The 14,555-nt window shown below is 44.3% G+C and overlaps 1 protein-coding gene across 6 annotated transcripts in view; it reads left to right on the forward strand.

Moving 5' to 3' along the window:
• Window positions 1-14,555, forward strand: part of TLN2 (talin 2) — a 1,094,076-nt gene that overhangs the window by 679,659 nt on the left and 399,862 nt on the right. For all 6 annotated transcript variants that reach the window (XM_069221982.1, XM_069221985.1, XM_069221980.1 and 3 more), the window contains 2 exons: window positions 10,933-11,113; window positions 13,318-13,431. In XM_069221982.1, coding sequence (XP_069078083.1) covers window positions 10,933-11,113; window positions 13,318-13,431 — 295 coding nt within the window. The remainder of the gene's footprint in view (window positions 1-10,932; window positions 11,114-13,317; window positions 13,432-14,555) is intronic.

Raw genomic sequence — 14,555 nt, forward strand, 5'->3', positions numbered from 1 at the left:
TCAGCAGGCTATGTTCCTCAGGGGAACAGACTAGGAATCAGACCCAGCGCTTGACTTTCCAAAGGGCAGTGAAAGGACAGGTAAGCCAGATTGGGTTTTTAGAGTCTTGTCCTAAAAAACGTTTTTTTTACATGGAAAGATTGAAGCAGGTATTGTGGGGCTAAAGCCTCTGGTATTCAGGAGGGATCTAGTAATTTAAAAAATATAATGAAAGAACTTCTCTGCAGTTGCAATTTGATCAGCATAGAAGGTGCAATGGGTGGTCTTTATTGCTTTATGATAATGTTGAGATTTTGTGTAGGATTCAAAGACAGCGATATCGTATAGCATTCATCATTTTTGCTTCAGTTTTTTACAGTCTTCCTTTAAGATTAAGAGTTCCATGAAAACGACAGGCCAAAGGGCGTTGCTAATTACAGGTAGATGATTTAGCTGCATCTAAGTGGCTATTGGTTTAAAAAAATCCAGGAGTTAACTAGTTCCAGATATAGGTTGATATTGCCATCTAAAGTTGGTAGTGATTAAATAAATGTTTGTTATCTCTGAGGCCTCAATTTTATTTCAGGCATGAATCACAGAGCTATCCATCTGGCTTAATAGTGCGTCAGTGCAACTCCTCATCCAACTAAATGGGATCGAGAAGTGGTCAGATCAAACTAGGGCTATTTAGGTGTATTAACTGTTAGCAACAGTGTTATGTCAGAAACAGTTTGGAGAAAATATAATCAAGCGAATGGCTAGCTAGCTTGATGAGTGGGCATAATGACTAAAGGTAACAGACTATGAGTCTGATTTAGAAGTTGTTGGAGGGGAATACTCTGTTACAAATTTGGCGGATATCCCATCTGCCTTATTACGATCCCATTATATACTATGAGGATCGTACGTAATATGGTGGACAGGATATCCATCACGTTTGTGAGGGAGTATTCCATCCACCAACTTCTAAATCAGGCCCTAAATGCCTTGCAGAGACTTATATTTTGATGTGCGCTCTCATTGGCTGGCTGTGCCTTGGGAGTTGGCCTTAACTGGTGAGGTTGGGTGTAGGTTCTGCCTGCCACAGGCCAGTGATGTTATAATTAGGTACGATAGTAAACCCTAGAAACTCACTGAAAAAAACAGAGGTTGAAGTGTCTTCATACTTATGCAAGGCAATAAAATCTCACTTTGTTGCAAAATTCCCCAAATAATCACTGAAAAAAAGATTAAAGTGACTTTATAGTTAGGTCTGATAATATCTTCATTTATGTTAAAAATTCTTTAAAAGTCACTAAAAATGAATCAAACATGTGGTGGTGGCTACTCTGAAGTTATAGTTAGGATTCAAAGAGATGAGAACATCTCAGATTTTTGCTTCCTAATAAATGTGTCATCGTTTGATGAATCACCAGGAGTCTTTCCAAACCTATTTTACCACGCACACTCTTATAAATGATGTCATTTGAGATGTCATGAGTGGTGTTATGAATATATTTAAACACATTCACACATTTATTGCTACAGTGTAAAAAATCAAGCTCTTTGTCAGAAGAAAATGGATTTGTATGAAGTAATTGACTGCCAACCTCTAACAGAAGTTATTTTTAGGTCTCAGTTGTACTTGTTTGTGGTTAACCATACCAACGACTTTCAGTGGGCATTGCTGGCCACTGGTTGACTTTCGTGTCCCTCACTTTATTGCTGCTTCTTATTTAAATATCTTCTTTCCCCTCTTGTACTATCCATCACCTGGAGAAGTCTTTTTTTTTTTTTTTTTTTTTTTTTTACATTCCTTTTGATTGGGTGACTTATGTTCGAAGGCATGTATAGCTGCAGATACACTTGCTTTGCATAAGTCCGCCATCTAGTGTTTAGCTCGGAGTGTTACAAGTTGTTATTCTTCGAAGAAGCTTTTTCGAGTCACAAGATCGAGTGACTCCTTCTCTCGGTGCTGGTGCGCATGAGCATCGAGTCCTTTGTTAGATTGTTTTCTTTCTGCCTCCGGCTTCGGATGTGTTTCCTCTCACTCCGGTAGATCTCTGTTCGGTACTATCTGAACTTCTCTCTTTTCTCTTTAAACGTCAGTATAGTTTTCAATTGCGTTTTCTCACTTATATTCAATCATTTTGTAATCGTCTGGGTCGATTAAACGCCCTTTCGAGCGACCGCGTTCTTCTTGGGCCTACTTTGACTCATGGTTGTCGAACAATGTCAGGCATATGGAACAGACTCCGTTTTGTTTTTGCCCTCTGTGTCACGCCAAGTTCCCATAGACCGATCAACACTCGGCGTGCAACCTCTGCCTTTCTCCGAATCACAGAGAAGAAAACTGTGAAGCGTGTCGATCCTTCCACCTGAAGAAAACTCTTAGGGATCGAAGAGCACACCCGTTGGAGATGGCGTCCAAGTCGTTGGAAACAAACGCTCAACATTTTTAGAAAAGAACATGATCTAGCTGCAGTTTCCATCGCAAGCTCTGATTCAGAACGAGATTCGGATGGGGACAGTCAATCACTTTCAGCGGTGCAGTATGTGAGTACATAAGCCCCTTTCCATCACCTAAAGACAACCAAGAAGACTTCAGCACTGGTCTTGGGTCCACCACTGCTTGCTGGCCTTGGTCTGACCCGGAAAACACATGCGGATGACCAGCCCTCACGTTAGGCACTGAAAATTAAGACCAAAGTGCATTCGGTGCCAACCAAACAGCATGCCACACCTGTTTCGGGATCGAGTCGAAAAGCAGAGCCTTATACCTCGGAGCTGAAAAAACTGCCATCGATTTCAGAGTGGACATTCTTGGCCCGACTAAAACATTCAGTCTCCAGACTTTCGGAGCTGACGCCTGTGGGTGTAAAATATGCTCAAACTACTGAGGAGTCTTTGGAAATAGGGCCCATATTAGAAGTAATGGACGCTAAACAGTGTAAAATCCAGATACACAAAGACATCGGAAGGATTATTGCTTATCCTCCTACAAGAAAGAGAAAGTTATCTTTCCAAGAGACTCTAGAAGCTGGCCCTCCATCTGCTAAAATATTTAAGCATAAGGCGAAACCAAAGGCAATAAAATAGCCTTCACCACCATATTCTCCTTTACTTACTGCTTCTCCACCATCTCCACCTTCACAATTTTCTCCACAATGTATTCTTTTTCTGCTTAGATTAATTGAACAAATTTTTTCTTGCTCTTTCAGCACTCCATGCAAGTGCACATGTTCTGTTGCTGTCTCCTTAATGTGCTTTTCCCACTCCTCCAATCGTCAGCCCCTCTCGATTTCCGTACTGCTTCCCCCTACTCCTCCCATTTTCATTTTCTTTTAAAAACAACTCTACCATGTTGGCGTGGCCAGGTCTGTGCTGATGGTGGTCACGGTTTGAGACCACTCCCAACCTCCTCAGTAATCCTATTCCATCTGCTGCCCTTGTGCATATAATCAAGCAACTGGACCCCATGTGTTGCGTAGAGAGCCCCTGGCCATCTGTCGCCAGGTTTCGGGAGGCGAGAGGTGATACAGAGAGGCTGGGAGCCTTGAGGCCACACTGCCGACTGGCACAGCATAGTGACCCTTGGGCCTGCGCACCTGGCTGCAGCGGCTGTGGTGGCATGGTGTGAGTGAAGGGCTGCTGGGAGCCCTGGGCCGGAAGAGGTGCGGGAGTGTGCTGGCGTTGCCCATTGGGCCACGGAGTGACCTTTCAAGGATCTTGTCCTACCAGATACAAGGTATCTGGGAGGCAACGAGCGGTGTGGTGCCTGCATTAAGGTAATTACGACCCCGGCTGGACACCTCTGTCCTGCGGGCCTCCCCTCTCCAGCGCAACTTAACTTAGGCAAGGGAATGGGGCTCTGGCCTGTGCTGATCACCTGTGGTGGTAGCCTCTGGACCTGGATGTCTGACTGCTGTGTGGTGGCGCAGCGAAGGAGCCCACTAAAGGAGAGGCCTTGAGGACGCACTGACATTACCCGGGGAGGCGTTGCACACTGCCTGTAGCCACCAGACCTGCACTGATTGGACGGCAACAGGCCCGGGAGCTGGCCTTGCCTAGACGACCCTTGCCCGCAACAGGGCCCTTCTCCAGGTCTCATGATTGGTTGGTCCCCCCCCTCTCCTATAACCCAAGGGCGCTGTTGGGTGTGCCTTGATTAGCTGGGGTCAGGCCACAGCAGCTGGTCTGAGCTCGAGGGGGAGCAGACAAGTGGGTGACTGTAGCCTGGGGCATGCTGGAGGACAATCAGAGGCACTTAATTAAGTGCCACCACCACTCTGCACTGGGATGAATGCACCTGTGCGGCATCTGCTGAAGGCCTGGTTCCTTGTGCACCCACCCAAAGAAGTGGGCCATGTAACATCTTCCTTCCAGCACACATTTCACCCCCATCGTGAGCCATGGGGAGGGATAGACCCGCCCCGTCTGTGCAGGTGCAAACGAAACGGGACCAGTACACAACAGCGGCCTCCAACAGCACAGGGACCACCGTTAACCCTCTGGCACCGTAGCGCAACCTCAAACAAGCCCAGAGGTCCCTGGCCTAAAGAGCCTCTCCCGGGCTCCGACACTCCTCCTCTCCCGGATCCTCAGTCATCCTCAATCACTGTGACAGGGATACTATTCTCTGAAAGGCAAGAGGAAAGCCTGACCTTCGCTTTCAAGACTGATATATAATGATTTTTCTAGAATACACTTGGGCTGTCCTGCAGCGTAGGCGCTCCTCTGGCGACGTCAAACAAAAACTGTGTGCACTCACTTCAATTTATGCTCATCTTCCTGGCGAAATTGAAAGTGATCTTCAACTCCAAATCTTATTCTTTAAGATGCCTGAGGAGGCCTGGGAGTGGGCGGCTGAGAGGAGTGAGCTCCGTCGAACCGACGACACCAGTGCTTCTCCCATGACAGCCTTGAAGAGCTCTCTTCGCCCAAACCTGAAACCACCAAGGGAGAAAAGAAAAAGATTTTTTGGGTGCCAATCACACGCCTGTGCCTGCCCAGAATCTTCCAACTGCAGCACGGAACGCACTGTCACCAACGCAGACCATAGCTCTGAGTAGATGGATTGCACGGCGGAGCTCTTTGGCACCAGGTTAAGCATCTGACTGGCCAATCAGGTTTAACTACATGCTCCTGCCATTTCTATTGGTGATCAATGTCCCCTTGGTGGGGGAGAGTTGGGGGAAGAACATTGAAATGTTACAGAGTCACATGTCCATTTGAGGGAAAATGGTGGAAATATCAGGGATTGAGTCTGCATGGCTGTGTATGCAGTTAGCAAGGCAATATTTTTTTTTATCATACTGTCGTTTATGTTTTACAATAAAACAATACAATTGTTTATCCAAAAAGAGAAACCCCCTTCCCCTAAGCTTCGAGTTTCTATTCCACTCCCAGTAGATGCTCTGTGGGACGGCGCCCCTCAATAGCTTTTGCGGTATTTGGTAAGCAGCGCAGTGACTCACCGTACGTGCTATAGTAATTTGAAGTAATTTGATCATTTGTTACTCGCTGAAAGCACCAGGAATTGCAGTGGTTTTTCAAGTGTGTTTAAAGAATTTTTTTTTGTATTCTTGTCAAGTAGAGCGAAACGATTTAACATATTTTCAGAACTGTGCAAGAGTTAAATGGCCTCTAGATTATAGTAATTCTTGTGTTGCTTAATGAGTTCAAAGAAGCCACATTCTGATTAATGAGATTCATGTTTACATTTGGACATGCAGCTACTTTTGTGGTCCTTGGCTTCCTGTGCCTACTGAAAGCAGCTGTAGACGAGCTCCTTGATGATAGTGAAAGTATAATTTCAATTAAGTCATACTTTTATGCTATATTTTTCAAAATAACAGGGCCTATTTTGTAGGAAACAAGTGCAGTAGACGAAAGCTTTCTTGGGAACCTTCAGCTGGCACTGCCAAATGCCCTATTGGTGAACGCCAAGGCTGTCCAGTCTTCCTTCATCATCCTCTTCCTTCCATCATCCAGAACTGCCTGTTTCTAGCTCAGTCTTACAGGTTCTTCTTCATCCCTGCTTTCTGTCTCACCCGCAGGTGTTTCCTTGTCTTTCTCTTCCCTCCCCCTCCCTTGTGTGCCTTTCTCTCCCTTGCCCTAAGCCGGCCTGAAGATGAGAACCAGGACTGTTCCCTTCTAGTCAGTGCTCGCCAGCTCCTACCACCTGAAAAGATTAAACACTGATTACTCATGCAGAACACACACAGTTCACTCTGCTTTCCCACTGTGCTCTTTAGCCTAAGTAGACTGTTTGCTGCTCTAAAATTATGCGCCTTGTTGTAAAATAGCCGATTTTCTAGCTCTCAGACACTAATTAAAAAACTTCTGGCTAGACATGGTCTTTTGATCCCATACTATCCAACCTTTCTGTTATTGCACGTCAACACATGTTCTCACTTCTTCCACCAAGCTGTTTCCCGCAATTAACACATTGAAGAACCCCATTGAGTGGTGAATTGTTATGACACATGCAGAAGACCCCCTGTGATATATTGCGATGCAGGTAGAAAATGAACAGCTGGAAACATTACTTTATCTGTAATAATAAAAATCACATGAAACCTAAGGCATACCAAAATAACAGCCTCGTTGAATTTAGATTATAGTCAGGTACTTGATATGTAGATTACATCATCAGTTTATGTCAGTGCTTGGCATATTGTAGTCTACACCTGGAGGCCAAGTATATGAACAATTTACAACCTCATTATGACCTCAAGTACATATTAATGTACAAACAAAAACGTGGTTGTACGGCTAAGAATGAATGATTGACAAAACCTGCAGAGCGCATATACTCCGTGAGTCATCTTGGCGGCAAGACGTGAGACAGGTAGGTAACAAAGTAGGAGTGAGTTTATTGCTTTCCTAAACTACTGGTGATTGATGAGGATCTCACGAAGGAAGGAATGGAGTTCCAGAGCTTAGGCGCAATGATTGAGAATGAGCAGCCACCAGTCTAGCAGCATATGAATTCTGGCACTCCTAGCAGGAGTTAGGAGGCTCACTGCATAGTCTGGTGAGGGACATACAGTATCAGTTTGTATCGAAGGAAGCGCCAGCATGATGGATGCAAAAATAAATAAAAATGCCAGAACTTTCAATTCAATGTGCTTCATTTTTAGGCACCCACTGCCGAGATCCACAAGCCCTTTTTTTTCTTTAAATTCGACCTCCTGAGGCCATCGACAAGCATGATAGGCACGTTTCAAATTCTCTTCAGTTGGAAGGTCAAGGCAGGAGGAATGCCAGGTAGATGATATTGGTATAGACAAGATGACAAAAAATAGACGTTCTACTGCGGGGGATAGTGAAAATTAGAAGACGCAGAAATAAAATACTAGAAGAGACTATAGAGTTGATTAAGAGTGAGGTTAGAATAAAAGTTGGTACCAACATTCCGTACATTTAACACTGAGGACAAAGGAGGGCCACATCCGCACCCTATGCAGAGGGGGCCAAGCTCTCACCTTGTTCACTACCAGGTTAATCTCAGTGTTATCTGTATAAAAGAAAATGGTCTGCATCTTGGTGTGATTAGTACATGCACATTGTTGAAATGTCTGTTCGGGCACAGAAGTATCTGTGTTCCCTCAGCACAGCAATAAAAATGTAAACGATAGGAAAGGAAGAGGCACGTGAGCGGCTAATCATAACAGGTCGGCAGAGTGATGGGCCCTGTATGTTGTAGGATAAGAGATGGATCGAAAAGGTTGAAGGAAGATCATCTTAGAGCAATCTGAAATGAAAGAGTGAAAAAATTGGATGATGCACACTAGGGCCTAACTATGCATAAGAGTGGTATATGGTTTGTATTGAATGCAGCTCTTAGACCAAGAAAAAGTAGTTCCATTGAGTCTCTGGAGTATAGTGTGAGCCTAAGAATGTCCAGGACCACCAGAGACTTCAGTACCTCCCTTCTGGACCTGGACCATCCTTGATGCGGTTCCAGAAAGTTTGAGGCCTCAAGGTAGTAGATCAGCCAAGCCACTACAATGGCTGTAGGAGAGAAGTGCATCTAAACTTCAGAGCATTTGTAGAATCCAGGTGAGGCCAGGCCAGCAGCACCGTAGTAACTGCAAAGGATGCATCCAAGATGTGCTTAATAGGTGAAAGAACTAGTGGGTCGAGAGGACACATGAAAGAGGATGCTAAGACCATCCATTGAACTGTAATTCGCAAAACAAGGGAGCCACCCGCTACCGAGACCAGAGGAAGCTCCTTCTCAAAGACAGTTGTGGGAGGTGAGAAGTCGAACCAGGAGAGTCGTGTAACATTTTGTTGGTTAAAGAGGATAGTGGCACGTAACTCTTGCAAGAGTGTTGCTTACTTTAGTGGCAGTAGCAGGTTTAAAAAAAAAAAGAATCTTAGTGATATAGGTATTCAAAGAACTGTCCAGAGTCTTCTGTTAGCTCATCTGGTTCCTTGCAGTGGCTTCATTCACTACACAGGCAGTTTACACCATCCCTGCCCAGTAAGTCTCTGACAGACCCTCCATCATAGTTTGACATCACCCATGCTTCACACTTTTCATAATCTAATCGTACATCAAATTAATCAGCTCAGATAATCACTTCCACTGATTCCTATGTCTGCAGGCAAATCTGGCATATCTATTTCAACCACATAATAATTCCAGCTGACCTTTGACCCTTGTTCACTAAACTCCTACCTCAATGCTGGTTCCTTTCCTGCTTCTCATCAACAGGTCAAAGTATGTGAGAGCTACATCGCAAAATATATTCAGTAGCCTGCTGTTAATTAGTAGTAATGTCCCACCTCTTATTTTAGTGTAAAGTTTTCCATTACTTTTTATCGAACTTTCAAAGTTTTAAGTTTTTAACTGAGTGGGACAACAACTCTAATGGACCTGCTTGAAAATGCGTAAACTAAAGGTATATATAGTTATAGCATTTAAATGCACCTTGTGCCTAGTTTGGGTAAAACGCTTTAAAACAGAAGTAAAAATGCATGACTAAATACATCCCTGATCCGATCAAACACTTGCTCAAATAAAATACTTTAATTCCTTTCAAAGCATCAGTGTGTGTGCACTTATTAACTCAGCTGCCGCCATATGTAGGAGTATCTTTATCACGTTTCACTAGTGCCCTCCGCCTGTCCAAGGCACTAATAGATACCTTTCTTACACTCTTGAAACATCCCATGGCTTCCAGACTTATTTCCTAGGAGTCCTACCTGCATAGTTTCTGTCTGTCAGGGAACAGAGTCCAGCCTCACTTATACCTAAACATGGATTTCTCTTTCACCTGAACACTGATTATCACAAGGTCCATCTCTCAGCCGACAATTCTCCTACTGAGGAATGGTGTTGTGTCTTCAAACACGGTCTATGATTATTAGAGACAGGGGGCTATCCCAGGCTAAGCCTGAGAGAGGACCCAGACACCAGTCTCAACAAGTACTACTTCAGGTGTCACATATATGAAGCCTTCTTTGGGGTCGCAATTTAAAGTTTCTGGCCTTAAGCTTGCAATACTGGCAGACGTAAAGCTCAAATCTTCTCTTCTCCCTCTCTAATTCTTACAAGCATTTGTCACTTCAGCACCAGCTGTAGCTCCCAGAGCTTTCATCGAAAAATGTATGACGTGTACGTGTAGCGACTTAATTTCCCCTTAAACTCATTCATTCAGGACTCTCTGAATAAACAAATCACTTTCTGCCCATGCATATACTGACAGTCCTACAATGTCAAGCAATTTATGAACACAGGATTTTCACGTCTTACACCGTGTGTGTGCCATCCTCATTTGAGCACCCCTCAATGCCCGTGATGAAAACTGCAGGATTCTACTTTTACTAGGGTGTACCTTAAGATCTGATGCATGGATACTTGTCAAATCTAATGCTGCTTCTTTCCTGCCCCTGTTACCTACACTTTTACAGATTAAAAGGCACATAAAGAACTTCCAAGCATGTTGGTCTGTTGAAGCTAGCTAATCATTTTCCACCTGTGGGAACATGTTTCATCTTCATACAGTGCCCCCGTCCCCAAAACGTGGTGTGTGCACCCTGTGTGTGCATAGGATAGCCATGGACATCTCTAAAATGTTAGGATGTTTCACTGTGAACTGGGATTGTTGTGTGCCTGTATCCATGATCGCATTACCTTCCTTACTTCAGAAGAGTATAGAAACACATGGTCCTAGAGTGTCCGTGACGTGGGATTAGTGATTGTGGCAGCAGTTGACAATCTTCTCCACTTCTGCAGTGCCTTTGGGAGCCTGCTGTCTGCCTTGTTCCCATCAGACCGATGGCTCGTCTTGGCGTAAATTTAACAGACTAAATTCTTTATGGCTTAGTATTGAGACGAGATTATTGGCGAAGGAAGGAGGAGCTGCGTGTACTTTGAGCTGAACGGAGATTGTGTTGTCAAGGATTGTCAAGGGGGGATTTTGTTGGCTGTAAGGCTGAGAGTGCCTGAATGTGTTTGTTTCAATCAGTTGGATGATAATGTTGTGTAAACATCGTTTTATTGTGTGGTATCACAGTGAAGCTGGAATCTCCTAGTTACCTGGTGTTTTCTGCCTTGTATAATGCGGGGGGGGGGGAGGGGGGGTGAAGATCGGTAGTATAACCTGATGGAAACTTTGAAAAACATGAACTGCATGCAGCAAGAACGACCACTGCATTTGTAAGACGGATGAGCAGGTGGGTTTGGGCACCAGCACTATTATGTTCAGGGTTGATCTTTTTGTGACATAGTATGGGTAAACTTCCTCATTGTAATAAATTAATTGTGATTCATTCATATTTAACAAGAGATGAAATTGACTGCTATTTGCCCGGAGATAAGTGGATTACATCTCATTGATTTTGTACACATTAGTCCCTAGTTGTTACCAAATGCTTCTGTTTTACAAACTTAAATTGAAAAAAAGTAATTTAAAGAAAGCGCGACTCTGGCTAACTTTCTTTCTTCCTTCATGGTAGATCCACTATCCTCCAGCAGCAGTTTAACCGGACCGGCAAGGTGGAGACGGGTTCGGTGGCCCTCCCCGCAGTCATGCGCTCAGGCTCCAGCGGCCCTGAGACGTTCAATGTCGGCAGCATGCCATCACCCCAGCAGCAAGTCCTGATTGGACAGATGCACAGAGGACACATGCCTCCACTGGTAAGGGGGTTGGGGTGTAAGCCCTAAAGTTGCATGGGGAAGCTCTGTGGCCTACAGCGCGGTGACCTCAGAGAGAGGGTGCATGGTTCAGCTCTCTACATAGCGGCTTCCATCATCTCCAGACTCAGTACTGCGAGATAACAAGAGTCTGGCTATGTAAGTTCAACAATCAACATTAGCTAACGTTTCTTCTGTGCGTTGCTTTTATTTAAGTTTAATATGAAAATAATCTTAGTGTTCAAAACTGTATGTCAACAATGGATACACTAATCATTTGTTAATCACATTTTTAATTGCTGTTTGTCTCAGGGCGAGGCTTTCTAGAACCAAATAAAGAAATTAATACACCTGACCGAACAGTGATTCCTAAAATCTTTCTCTTGAAGAAAATAGGTGCCACAGAGGGCATGTGAAACAGTTCTTGGCTTTTGAGAAAAGACATTTTAAAATTAAACTGTCGCAGACCCTCTGTGTTCAGTCTATTCATGGGCATCACTTTCTTGAACAAGGCTTGACTTACTAAAATGAGATATGCAGGCTGTGTCCTTCACAGGGTATATAATGAGGGAAAGGGGTGAAGGGTACTGAAACTGAGCATCTCTGCACTTAAATGACAGTCAGAAAGTCATGGCTAAAAATATGAGGGTATCCCTGAGCAGATTTCTTAAAAAGTTGTTTCTGGCTCAAAAATTACGGGGACACCAGACTTTAAACATCTGTTTAGGGTTTCTCTTTAAACATTTCCTCCAAAGAAAGTCCTAACAGTGATAAAAAAAAAAGTTATAGCTATAACAATGTTGCTATGTGAAACAAAAATAATCTCGAGCCAGCTGCCTCACTTTTTTTTTCAGTAGATTCCCAATGGACCTCTAGCAGGGTCAGTTTGGGGGAACCTCACCTTTTGTGGCTAGTGGCCCCATGCACAAAGTTCAGCCATGCCACCACATCAACAAATGGCCTTTACTGCATCTGACATACATGCAGATATACCGTAACTGCAATTTTCTGTATAGTTTCATCCTAATTCCTGTGGCAGATGCAAGTAGATTCTGGGATGTAGGTACGCATGGAGAATATTTTTGCTGATGAAAGTTGCACTCAGCAAACGTGGCTATCCCCTCCTCCAAATTCCTATTTGCTCTTATGAAGCTGAGGGGCAAGTCATTTCCCCCTGTATGTATTGTCCACTAAGGGTCTCATTTTGAGCGCCCTTGTATCTGCACTGGTAGTTCTTCACCCAGTAAACACTGGGGTACCAGCTTTGAGTATTACCTTCCCATTCCTAGTTCTGCATCTGTGAATGGGTGGTAATGAGGTAATACTGCAAGTTTTCCCTGTTGTGAACTGCACAAACCACAATATTAAGGATGGGGGGAATCCAATGTCTACCTTGGTAATGGAAAACGTTTCAGTTATTCATAGACTGTAAAATCCAGAGTAGAATCCACTTGTTTAGTTTCCTTCACCTTATGCACAATACAGCTTAGGAAATTTAACTGGTAGATTCCTCCTGTGGATTTAGCAATGGTTCCAAAAGTTATAGACTTTTCCACGACCACCCATGTTGAAGTCAGGCCTGTAGTCTATCTGCCAATGGACCTGCTGTAACTATCTTTTGTTTCATAGCAGCTGGCAATTTTCCATCCACATCAATCGTCAGCCCTGTCCCTACTGCTTTAAATTGTTCCTTACATCCAGAGGTGGGCAGAGAACTACTCTCCATATACCACATGAAGGCCTGCTTACAAGTGATGCTGCCACACCCCACACTCCTCCTTGCCACACCCCACACTCCTCCTTGCCACACCCCACACTCCTCCTTGCCACACCCCACACTCCTTCTTGCCACACCCCACACTCCTTCTTGCCACACCCCACACCCCACACTCCTTCTTGCCATACCCCACACTCCTTCTTGCCATGACATTGCCCCTCACCTGTGCATGTAATAGATTCGCCTGCCAGCAGGTGGTAGACATGAGGAATAGGGTCACTATTATAATACACCTTTGATTAAGTGCCTTCCAGATTCAAACGTGGTGCTGTCTCTGTTAACTACTGAACATTTGTTTAGAATGCTAATGTGGTGTTTCTTTAAAACCTTCAGACACCTTAGTGACAGGGCTACTAAAGTGATGATAAACTGATGGTGTTCACATAACCAGAAATTGATTCTTCTGTTTTTCTCCTGTTATTGTTGACAGACCTCTGCCCAGCAGGCTTTGATGGGGACCATTAACACCAGCATGCATGCAGTGGAGCAGGCTCAGGCTGACCTGGGCCAAGTGGACAACCTGCCCCCTCTGGGACATGACATGGTAAGCAAAGGGCCTGCAGAGTCTGCACCCGTAGCCATGACGACCGATGAAAACATGCACTGGGAGGCAAACGATTTGTTCCTCAATGGGAAGAGTGCAGAGTGGCTTTCTCAGGATTTTGGAATTTCCTTATTTTTGTTGCAAAGAGTAACACGATGGGTCAGAATGGTGGGGAGGGAGAGTGACAGCTGATTACATACTTGGGCAGTTGCGTAGTGAACCTCCCTTTCAAAGCTTGAGCGGGGGTGGGGTTGACATATAATTATTTAGAAGCCTTGTCTGTCTGCAGCCCTGCAGTAAGAAGCTCTTAACAAACAACGTAAGGGAAACTGTAACAGAGGTCCCGGGTGCAAAGCCTATCATAAAAAGATGCCCAAGAAGTAAAAGAGAGGAAAAGAGTTTGCAGAGGCGTTGCTTCCATAGGTGCAGTGCGGCCGAAGCCCAAAGGCCTTGGGAGGGTCACCAAAATCTGATTTAGGTTGTATTTTATCATTTAAATAACAGCTGCCCCCCTTCCCCCATTTTTCCCGACAGTAAGGCCCACAATACACTGGCTATGCTACTAAGATTGTGAGAGAGAGAGGACTGGAAGGAAGAGTGAAATAAACGGCATTTAAAAGGAAGAAAGAAACTGTCACGAAAGACAAGTACGCAAGGAAAGGCGCATGCAAGAGTGAAAGGACGAATAGTTTGAAGTTGAACAAAATATATTTGCATGTGTGGGTGAAAGAATGGCTAGAATGATGAAAGGCTAGATACATGAGTGGATGGACAGATGGAAGTCTGTATGGATGGGTGAATTGATACAAGGAGGGTGAAATGATTAATGCATAAAAAATAATGTGTGTGTGGATTGGAGGATGGAGGAATAACTGGGAGTGGAAGGACAGAACGAATGATGGATGAGTGTCATGATGAAAGGATGGATAGACCAAATGGTACAAGAAGGATGGTTGGATGGAAACATGAAAAGATGGATAGCTGGATGGATGCCTGAAAGCCTTTAAAGGATGAAGAGAAGGATGAATGGAAGGTGGGTTGAAGGGAGCTTGTCAAGGCTGGGCATGGCCTATTTGCTTCGTTTACCTGATCTGTCTACTCCCTTGTACTTGGGAACAGTTGCT

The sequence above is a fragment of the Pleurodeles waltl genome, chromosome 3_1 (genome assembly GCF_031143425.1).
Source record: "Pleurodeles waltl isolate 20211129_DDA chromosome 3_1, aPleWal1.hap1.20221129, whole genome shotgun sequence".
Classification (NCBI taxonomy): domain Eukaryota; kingdom Metazoa; phylum Chordata; class Amphibia; order Caudata; family Salamandridae; genus Pleurodeles; species Pleurodeles waltl.